The sequence below is a fragment of the Mirounga leonina genome, unplaced genomic scaffold (assembly GCF_011800145.1).
Source record: "Mirounga leonina isolate KUSES-001 unplaced genomic scaffold, KU_Mleo_1.0 Mir_82, whole genome shotgun sequence".
In the NCBI taxonomy this organism is placed as follows: domain Eukaryota; kingdom Metazoa; phylum Chordata; class Mammalia; order Carnivora; family Phocidae; genus Mirounga; species Mirounga leonina.
In genome coordinates this window covers 1958565-1969647 of record NW_023270825.1, presented here as the reverse complement: position 1 = coordinate 1969647, position 11083 = coordinate 1958565, and the positions used below count along the sequence as shown (strand labels likewise).

The following is an 11083-nucleotide window of genomic DNA, read 5'->3' as shown; positions in this document are numbered from 1 at the left end:
CCCCTGATGTCCCCTGGTTTCGCTCCTTCTGAGGAACTTGCCCCCAGTATGTTTCCATAAACCTGTGTGAGCCCACTTCGCCAGCTTCATCGGCCACGTCTCTTCACACAGCCAGGGGTTAAATTCAAAATATTTAGCAAGCTCTGTGGCAGAGTATCTCACCCTGTGGAACGGATGCTGCCCAAAACCACCCAGGGCATCCTTTAGAATAGCCCAAACGCACCCGTCACTCAGGTCAAACTAAATTCTTAACTTTTTCCACCAGACTCTGTGTACCAGGTTTCTTTTGTCCAGAATAGCCTTCCCACCCTTCTAGAGCCTTGTTAGCTCTCTCTCCTTTCTTCTTTTTTTTTTTTTTTAATTTATTTATTCATGAGAGATAGAGAGAGAGGCAGAGGCAGAGGGAGAGGGAGAAGCAGGCTCCCCGCGGAGCAGGGAGCCCGATGCGGGACTTGATCCCAGGACCCTGGGATCATGATCTGAGCCACCCAGGCGCCCAGCTCTCTCTCCTTTCTGAGTCTCAGGTTCCACTTGCCCTTTGCGTCTGTTGTGCCCCCAGAGCCCTTAATCCCTGCTTCTCTTCTGGCGCTTCTCCCTGCACTTGGCGTCGGGGTTATTTGAATTTTGTTCTGTCTTCTCTCAGAACAGTGTCCCTGAAAGTTGGGGACCAGCTTGCGTCCGTGTCCCCACTTCTCACATCACTCTAGCATGCTTCCTCATTTAGGGACCCTGGGTGAACACGTTGAAGGGGATTAAGGAATTTGCCCTGAGGCACAGAGAGTGATGTGTTGGAGCCCTTTGTGTGTGTCTTTGAACTGAACTCACCTGAATTAGAGCAGATGTGGGTGAGTAGGGACCGAGAAGGGAGAAGTTACTCACAGCAGGATTTGTTTGCTGTGGGTTGGGATTACCAGATGCGTGTTTCCTCATTGGTTTGGTTGTCCCCGTTCAACATTTTTGGACACACAAGTGTAGGTCAGACTGGGCTGGTTCCCGTGAGGCCCTAGAGATGAAGGAACATATGGTTCCTGTCCTTGGGAGAAAGCCGAACGTTGAATTTAAAGTCAGGAGAATTCAGGTTGTGTCTCTGCTAGACGGCCACAAGACAGAGGATGTTGTCCAGAGCCCTTGGCTTTTCTGAGCCTCAGTTTTCTTAAATCTAAAATGGAGACGGTTATACTATCCACTCCGAGGTCCAAGGGAGGATTATAGGGCATGTGACATGTGGTGTCTCCCGGCAGACATGAAATGCTCAAATAGCATTCTCTAAATTGGAACTTACGACCTTGTTTAGAAGATAGGATGTTTACATTCATATGTTGTTATAGAAGGAGAGAGACTGGGTTCTGCTAATAAAATAACACAAAAGTTTTCATGGAACAGAAAGATTACTTCCAGTTGAGAGGATGAGGGAAGGATTAATGGAAGGGTGGGAGCAGCACTCTAGGGGGCCTCGAAGGATGGGTAGGATTTTAGCACGTGGAGATGGTAACGGGTGTTGTGTGTGTTTGGGGCTTAACTCCTGAACCTAGTTGGCAAAGCCTGACAGCACCTGAAGAACAGTTGCAAGAGATGGGGCAGGGAGAAGCTGGGACTGACCGTGGAGGCCCTGTGGGCAGTGCTGAGAGGTGCTGGTGTGGGGGGCAGCTGGCTCCTACTTGGGTCTCACCAGAGTCCCTTTGGCATTGTGCGCAGGACAGAATGGCGGCCGGGGCCTGGAGGCAGGGCAGGATCCTAGGGATACGGAGATGGGGTCTGAGCAAGGAGGGGGACAGTGCAGAGGGAGAGGACAGGGAGCAGCTCAGGGAAAAGAAACCAACTGATCCAGCCATTCATAGAGACGAGTGATTTCTTCACGAAACAAAACACCACCAGAAGGAAGGTGGCCTTTCACGCCATGCCCACAGCCCTGCCCGTGCTCGTCCCGCAGTTAGCCTGCCGTCTTCAGGGGCGGCGTAGCGCACTGTCTCACGGCTAGTCCTCACCTTTTTTGACAGTTTCCCTGTCGATGGACATTTAGGTTATTTGATTTTTACTGTTACGATAGTGTAGGGATTCCTTAGTCACGGGTATTTACATTTAAAATCTTGACGGATGATGCCAGTTTCATTCCAAAAGGTTTTTTAATTTGTATGCACTGGGGCATCTGGTTGGCTCAGTCGGTAGAGCATCCGACTCCTGATCTCAGGGTCGTGAGTTCAAGCCCCCCATTGGGCGTAGAGATCATTAAAATAAATGAAACTTGAAACAGTTTGCACTAACATGAAAATTTCTGGCCAACACTAGATATTATTATTATAAATGAGTTAAATAAAAAATGCATGTAGGGTGGTTGTTGTTCCATGGTCCCACGCTTACCACTGTGTCAGGCAGTGGGAATTCCGGGGCTTCGCTGCAGTCTGGTGTTTTCCCTTAATGCTCTGGCTGAGGGGTTACTGTGTCCGTCAAAAGTCAAAAAACAAATGGATAGCTCTCTGTATATTCGCATTCATATTCAGGACTGCACCCTGGCCTATGACTCCTCTCACCTTTCTTGTGTTAGGGGACATTTAATTTTAAGCTTTTGGGGGAAGGGCATAATATACTGATAAACATTTTTGGAAGTTTTTCCTGAGATTTTGGATTTTTTTAAGGATCAGTTCCTAAAATGGGTTAGAGTCTACACAGTCTACGCCTGGGACCTGTTGCCAAACTGCTCCTCAGGAAGGTGGCATCCTGTCCCTGCTTCAGCCTCACCGTCCCCACCAGTGCAGTGTGGCTTGACCCTACACTTCAGTAATGCAGAAGCACAGCATTGTGGTTGCCTTCGTATTTCTCTGATTGGGTATTTTTTGTCATTTGTGTCCTGTGAATCTTCCATCATCTTGCCCATTTTTCTATTAGAATTTTTATGCGTGCAGTAGTATACTTTTGTTTTCATTTTGAGTTTGAATTTCCTGGTGGGCTAGTCAAGTGAGTGCGGGCCCCAGAGCCAGAGTTGCTGGGGCGGGGCTGGTTTTAGTGTGTTCTGGCCGACGGTGACGGTCATCGGTTTGGGGCCATGCCTGAGAACCAGTGCTGTTGCTCTTGGTGTGACCTCACTTTGGCTAATGAATTAAAAGCCCCTGACATTTTAGGGCCCGTCACAGTTTAGAAGAGTGCTCAGTACACCTTGCCTCATTTAGCTGCCACACGCTTTTAGGTAGTTCTTGTTGTTACTGGTTGTAACTGTCTCTACTATAGTAGTTCTTGAGACTTTCTGTCATACTTGCTGCTTTTCACAAAACATTTGAGCCAGTTTATCATGTGTAGTAGGGTAATTGAAGAAAATAATCTCAGTACATTTGGACAGAATTAGTGTGCTTCCGAGGGTACAGAGGGCCATTAACCCTTTCCATGTTTTGTAGGGCAGTCTGGCTTCTGCAGGGCAAAGCCTTGCTGGGCAGCTGTTATTACACAGTTAAGGAACGTGTGTGCTCAGTCTCACAGAGCAAATAACTCTGCTGTGATCACACTGTCGGTACACAAACCAAGGAGGGCAGCGGCTGAGGCTGGGCTTTCTGTCTTACTGCAGTCAAAAGCCTCCTCCTTCCTCCTCACTCAAGCAAACGGTGGCAAATTGTGTACCAGATTAAGACATTATAATGTATTTATTTTTAACAAGCTTTTTCATTATACAGGTAGCGTATCATTAGCTTCTTGGAGCAACTCTGTGAGTTAGGTAATACACTTCCTAGATGGGTCGTGGGGGACTGTGGGGAGCCTGCTTAATATCCCAAAGCCTTGTAGCCATTAACTGGCAGAGCCTGGGCTCAGACCCTGGGGTCCGTTTTGTCTGATAGCAGGTGAAGCTCTGGCCGACCTTCTGGACCAGCTCCCGTACTCTGTGTGGTGTAGGGGCAGTGTCGTCCCCATGACCTGGAGGGGAGGGCCAGGTTCCAAAGCTAATCGGGCCTGATTCCAAGCTCACGTTATTGGTAGAGTCTTTTTCTTCTACGCTAGAGGTGTTTTTAATCGTTTTAATAGTGGACTTTTATTTTTTAAATAGCCCAAACTTAACTCTTATTTCTGTAGTTTCAAAATTACATTTTAAAAAGACGTAGTAAGTTATAGCCAAAACACTTAATGTATGTTTTTCAATTTAGAGACCAGAATAAATACAAAGATGCCGCTAATCTACTGAACGATGCCTTGGCCATCCGTGAGAAAACTTTGGGCAAAGATCATCCCGCGGTGTGTATATCTGGTTCTTTCCTTCTTTTTATATTTCATTTTCCCTAATATATTTTTTTATCCAACTCATTTTAATATTAAACTCAACAGGGAAGGTTTAAGAGCTGCCTTTTCACTAGATGGCGCAGGTAGGACTCTTCACTTACTCAGAACCAGTGCTGAGCTTCGGGGCTGGTGGCTCTGATGTTCAGCCTGTGTCAGCACGCACAGTTAACTTGCTCATCGTCGCCGTGGATCACGTACTGTATTTTTTTTATCCTAAATCAGATTGCATGTACTTCTGTAAATTTTTCTCTAAAGAATTTATATCGTCTTTTTCTTAAAATCTGGCCAGATTTGCAAACAGATCTGTGTTTGGGTTGGCTTTGTGGCTTCCAGTGAAATTAAAAAATCAAGATCACGGTGTTATTGTTGATTGTTTAATTTTAGTATTCTCCAATTTACTTTGTATAATCTGTGGTATATAGTGAATTGCTCTTTTGCTTTTAACTGAAGTCCTGTTCCTTCACTTAGTGGAGAGCCCTTCACTGTGCAACCTGGGTATTGATGAGCATGTGATATCTGAAGTCCTGTCTGTTGCTGTTGTTTACCATTCTCTGCTCTTCCCTCTGTGTTGGCAGGTGGCAGCAACTCTGAATAACCTCGCAGTTCTTTATGGCAAAAGAGGGAAGTACAAAGAGGCCGAACCGCTGTGTAAAAGAGCTCTGGAGATCAGAGAAAAGGTGAGGGCAAAGGAAGGGTGCTCATTGTCTTGAGATGCAGTGTTTTAAGTTTTGAGGAATGACCACTGTGGTATATTATGACTGGCCATTTACTGAAAATAACTCATTTGATGAAGGATGAGGTGGACAGCCCACAAAACACGGGCAGATGAGCCCATTCAGACCGGTGTTTAAGAGGAGTGAGTGGGTGTTCAGGGGCACCTGGGTGGCTCAGTCACAAGCGTCCGAGTCTTGGTTTTGGCTCAGGTCGTGATCTCAGGGTCGTGAGATGGAGCCCTGCATCGAGCTCTGCGCACAGTGCGGAGTCTGCTTGAGATTCTCTGCCCCTCCTGCCCACGCGCACACGCTGCTCTCTCTCTCTCTCAAAAATAAATAAATCTTAAAAAAAAAAAAAAGGAGTGGGTTCAGTCTTCGTGCCCTCCCGGCCTGATGTGGCCTAGAAATGACTGCAGGAGGAGGAGCTCCTGAGGACTGGACGTGGAGAAGGAGAAACAGGCTTCCCGCGGAGCAGGGAGCCCGATGCGGGGCTCGATCCCAGGACCCCGGGATCATGACCTGAGCCGAAGGCAGACGCTTAATGACTGAGCCACCCAGGCGCCCCGGTGTCATGGGTATTCATGCCAGCCACTGCAGCCTCTGCTAATTAGGTGTTGGGGAAAATGTGGCTTGTTAATCTCAGCAGGCGGGAGGCTCCGGTGTTTAAGTCCAGGCCATGAATGACCAGGGGTGGTATTTTTAATTGGTATTTTCTGTGATTATTTACCAGTAATACTGCGAGACATTTAATTTTTGGCCATATGGCAAGGAATTGGGAAAGGGGAAATAAAAGGGGCTCATCATCAAATTATGCAGGAAAACTTTTCTCATGCCACCGTCTGCATGATATTTATGAATTACAATGGCCAGATTTTGAGTGCAGAGGACCTCTGGGTCTTTTTTTTTTTTTTTTTTTTAAAGGATTTTATTTATTTATTTGAGAGAGAGAGAATGAGAGACAGAGAGCACGAGAGGGAAGAGGGCAGAGGGAGAAGCAGACCCCCCGCTGAGCAGGGAGCCTGATGTGGGACTCGATCCCGGGACTCTAGGATCATGACCTGAGCCGAAGGCAGTCGCTTAACCAACTGAGCCACCCAGGCGCCCAGGACCTCTGGGTCTTAGTGGGAAGGTATATGTAGGCTGAATGCAAGAGCTGGAGATTCCCTTTGAATGCTTGCACCCATAGGGAAGAGTCTTGTGTAATAGCTCAAGTCAGAAAGGGCTCTTCCAGAACTTGGGGGTCATACTGACATAACCTTTATACAACCATTTCCTGGTTTCAGGCTGTGCATACTAATGCCCCCTGTGCCAGTCCCCGTGTGGGGTTACTGTAAGGATAAAAAGTTGAGAGTGTGTAGGGATATCAGTACAGTCTCCTCCCACCTGCCAAGAGTATGAGTTCTGGCTGTTTTTCTTAGTGCAGAGCACGGGACTGTGAGCCTGGGCGTTGGGCACAGCCATGTTTGTGTTGAGAAGGACCCTTCTCATAGTGGGTGGAGAACGGACTGGATGGCACTGAAACAGATCGGTGTTTCTGATACACACTTTTTTGTTCTCAGGTTTTGGGAAAGGATCACCCCGACGTTGCCAAGCAGTTAAATAACTTGGCCTTACTGTGCCAGAATCAGGGCAAGTACGAGGAAGTAGAATATTATTATCAAAGAGCCCTCGAGATCTACCAAACAAAACTGGGGCCCGATGACCCCAATGTGGCCAAAACGAAAAATAACCTGGTACGTGGACAGAGGTGCAGTCTATGGGTAGAGCCAGAACTGCTTCCTTTTTTGAACTCTGAGCTTTGTTTTGTCATTTAATCTGTAGATAAGAATGTGTGTTTCATTTACATATGAAATTACTAAGTACTTTATTTTATTTTAAGGCATCCTGCTATCTGAAGCAAGGAAAATTCAAGCAAGCAGAAACACTGTACAAAGAGATTCTCACTCGTGCACACGAAAGGGAGTTTGGTTCTGTAGATGGTAAGGACTATACTACCGCTTCTAAGCAGACACGGTTGTTAGGATGCATTAAAAATGGTGATTTCCAGCTGGAACTTGGTAATACCCAAGTCATCATCATATTTTTAAGGTAGAATTCAGTTTGAATTTTAGAAATGATTTTGCAGATAGCGCTGAGAGGAGAGGATGTGGCACAGTCTGAGTGGTCATAGGCTCATTCATTCATTCACCATCCAACACGGTGAACACCTGCATCCTTGCCCTGGTCACCAGTTACTCAGTGGGGTCGCGTGCCTTGTGGTCAGGGGTGATGGGCCACCTGCCCCACATCTCTCTGAGTTGCCCTCTCCAGAGTCCAGGCTTGCTTTGTGCAGAACTCAGAGCACCAACTCCAGAAAGCCTCTCTGGAGGCATCAGCACTTCCTGGAATTATTCTGTTATCCTGGTTCTCAAATTGCCGGCAGGGACCAGAAGTATCCGCACCATGTGTGACCTGTCAGAAATGCAAATGGTTGACCCCATCCCAGGCCTGCTGGGTTATTTGTCTAAAAGAGCCAAGGCCTGTCTCCATATTCCTTAGGTACTTAATGTACAGTTTTGGAATAAATATAGGATTTAAAGTGCTCAGTAAAACAATGCGTGTGTATTACATAAGGCATTTTCCCCCTGCATCAGGTGTTACATAAGGCTTTCGGAATGAGGACAGTTGTTACTGCTGTGCAGGAAACCTCAGGATGCGTAGGGAAAGAGGTTTTGCTGAATGTTTTCATTTATAGAGTTTCTAGAAACCACTTGTGAAAAATCTTTGAAGCGTGTTAGGTTTTTTTCCCTCTGTTAATAAGTGGAACAGTAAATCTCTCTTTATTCTCAGAACACAGTAATGCCCCAGGCTCACCATTGTGAGCGTGGATTCTGTTTGCAGTTGTTGTGGGCTGGGGCAAATATCCTCACCTAACTGCAGAGGCCATGCGGATTTTGTAGTGATTCCAGGGCATTTCCTTAATGCTGCTTTTAGAAAACTCTGTTCTTGGGGAATACTTATTCCCTTATGATTTGCTAGCTGCTTTTTGATAAAAGTAGTAGCATGAAGTCCAGTTGAGTTCTAGTTAAAAGCAGTTTTCCTGCGTTTGGATTTGCCCTCCATACAAATGTTTAAACATAGGACAGAAGCCGTTTTTTCTTTCAGCAAGATGCAGAAGTGTCCTGTTGCTGTCAGCGCGTGACCTTCAGTCTCCCAGGGGCCTCTGCTGCTCTCAGCGCGTCCCCTGCTGGGTTGTCTGGGAACCCCGCCCTGTTAGCTTGCTGGGCACTTGGCTGTTCTAGCAATAGAATTATTTCAGTAAAGCTCTGACTGCACTCACAGGACTGTTAGTAAGCTTTACATACCGTTCACTCTCCTAGAACCAATATTCGAAATGGGTTTTCATTTTCTTCTGTGACACGGCAAGTGATAATCATTCGACTAGCTATGTACTAGTCTTTCCGAGGGGCGGTCTCAGTGTGTGATCACGTTTAATTTTCTGAACAGTCCGGTGAAGTGGGTCAAACCTTTACCCGTTTTAGGAGTGAGGACACTGTAGATGAAGTGACTGGTCCAAGGTTTGGTTGTTAGTGAGTGGCTGGACTGGGTGTGAGCACAGGTTTCTTCCCCTGGAAACTGAAATAGGTCCTCATTGCGAGAATCCTTGAAAATTCATGCAGAGATAGCACGTGAAAATCACCAATGATTTCAGCACCTAGATACATTTTTTAACATTTGTGTCTTTCTGTGCTGATGGATTTACATATTTAAAACCATATTTTACATACAGTCCTGTATACTTATTTTCCCTACTTGTACCTCTGGTATTTTTCTTTCTTTCTTTTTTTTTTTTTTTTTAAAGATTTTATTTATTTGACAGAGACACGGCGAGAGAGGGAACACCACAAGCAGGGGGAGTGGGAGAGGGAGGAGCTGGCTTCCCGCAGAGCAGGGAGCCTGATGCGGGGCTCGATCCCAGGACCCCGAGATCACGACCTGAGCCGAAGGCAGATGCCCAACGACTGAGCCACCCAGGCGCCCCACCTCAAGTATTTTTCATAGCATAAAAATTTTTCAGAAATTTCACTTTTGAGATTGCTTGTTCTCCATGGTGTGGGCACACTGGTTGTTTAGAAACTTTAGATGGAGTGGTATGGTTAAGGTTCTCAAAAGTTAAGACTTTAAGAGAATATTGATTAGTATCTTTCTCCACTTTGCTCCCAGCATCTTACCCTTTTTTTAGACTTTTGTTTAATGCTGCCTTTCTCAAATTCTAAATACTGCCCAGCGTTCTGTGAGCATTCTAGCATTAGAAGTCTCATCGTAGGGGCCCAAGCGTTTGTCAGCATCTTTGACGGCTGCCTGCCCTGTGTAGGTACGTTGGATTGTGTGTCTTCTGTTGACAGCGCTGCATGTGAACGGCCATCTGCTTGTTTCTTCCGCCCTCATAGGCTCCACCGTGAACTTCCTCTGTCCAAGTTGTAAGAAGTAACACCTGAGAAGGATCACATGAGAAACAAAAACCTTGCAATCATTGAAACTTGACAGCCTCTACTCAGTGGGCCCTATCATGCTTCAATTTTATAGTATGTTATTTTTTCTCCCCTAGATGAAAATAAACCCATTTGGATGCATGCTGAAGAAAGAGAAGAATGCAAAGTAAGAATACACTGTTTTGGGAGATTGTCTAAATTGGATATATTGCTTTAAAGATAATTATTCACTTGTTATATTTTAGGGAAAGCAAAAGGACGGGACATCTTTTGGAGAGTATGGCGGCTGGTACAAAGCCTGCAAAGTTGATAGGTATGTCTTTTTTTCTTTAAGATTTTTTTTTTATTTTAGATAGAGCAAGAGCGAGTGAGTGAGCAGGGGGAGGGGCAGACAAGGAGGGAGAGGGACAAGTGGACTCCACGCTGAGCGCAGAGCCTGACACGGTGCTCGATCTCACAATCCTGAGATCATGACCTGAGCTGAAATCAAAGAGTTGGATGCTCAACTGACTGAGCCACCCAGGTGCCCCGATAGGTATGTCCTTTTAACTGAAGAAACAGAACTGCCCTGGAAGGTGCTAGTGCTTTAAGGGCAGCTTGTAAATGACTGAACGTGGAAGTTCCTCCAGGTGGTGCGTGTGCACACTCCCGTAACTTTGTAGATGAGGTAACGTGCCTACACACAGCTCACTGAAGTATAGGTGAAGCACAGGGTCTGTCTGTTACGGAAGAAGAACTTACTAGAACTTTACGATTAAAGTACTGTAGAAATTTCAAAAATACTTCTCACATACTTATGTCTGTTAGTGCTTTAGATTTTGTGCTATTGATAGTAGTTCTGAAACTTGAATTTAATAGTTCTGTGTATCCTGTGCTTTCTTACAGTCCGACTGTTACAACCACTTTGAAAAACCTTGGGGCACTTTACAGACGTCAGGGCAAATTTGAAGCTGCAGAAACATTGGAAGAAGCAGCCATGAGGTCCCGCAAACAGGTCAGTGACCTGCCTTCTGTTTTTAACTCACCTGTTAGGCCTTTGAGTGTAATGACTCTTTTATGTAACTTGTCGAGAGCTTGACTTAGAAGTAGGAAATATTTAATATTTTAGTTTGCGCAAAGAAAATTATATTGTTTTAAGAGACCGTAACTATGACGCCGAAAGCATAAGCAGCAAAAGAAAAACTCGATCAATTAGATTCACCAAAATTAGAAATGTTTGTGCGGGGCGCCTGGGTGGCTCAGTCGTTAAGCGTCTGCCTTTGGCTCAGGTCATGATCCCAGGGTCCTGGGATCGAGCCCCACGTCGGGCTCCCTGCTCTGTGGGGAGCCTGCCTCTCCCTCTCCCACTCCACCTGCTTGTGTTCCCTCTCTCGTTGTGTCTCTCAAATAAATAAATAAATCTTAAAAATAAATAAACAGGGGCGCCTGGGTGGCTGAGTCGTTAAGCGTCTGCCTTCGGCTCAGGTCATGATCCCGGGGTCCTGGGATCGGGTCCTGCATCGGGCTCCCTGCTCGGCGGGAGGCCTGCTTCTCCCTCTCCCGCTCCCCCTGCTTGTGTTCCTGCTCTATCTCTCTCTTTGTCAAATAGATAAAATGAAATCTTCTTAAAAAAAAAAAAAGAAATGTTTGTGCGTTTAGGAC

General features: G+C 46.0%; 1 protein-coding gene across 20 annotated transcripts in view; it reads left to right on the top strand.

The window, feature by feature from the left end:
* The window catches only part of KLC1 (kinesin light chain 1), a 58631-nt gene that overhangs the window by 28648 nt on the left and 18900 nt on the right, over positions 1-11083 (top strand). For all 20 annotated transcript variants that reach the window (XM_034993110.1, XM_034993112.1, XM_034993111.1 and 17 more), the window contains 7 exons: positions 4125-4212; positions 4833-4934; positions 6530-6703; positions 6850-6949; positions 9559-9608; positions 9688-9755; positions 10328-10436. In XM_034993110.1, the coding sequence (XP_034849001.1) occupies positions 4125-4212; positions 4833-4934; positions 6530-6703; positions 6850-6949; positions 9559-9608; positions 9688-9755; positions 10328-10436 (691 nt within the window). The remainder of the gene's footprint in view (positions 1-4124; positions 4213-4832; positions 4935-6529; positions 6704-6849; positions 6950-9558; positions 9609-9687; positions 9756-10327; positions 10437-11083) is intronic.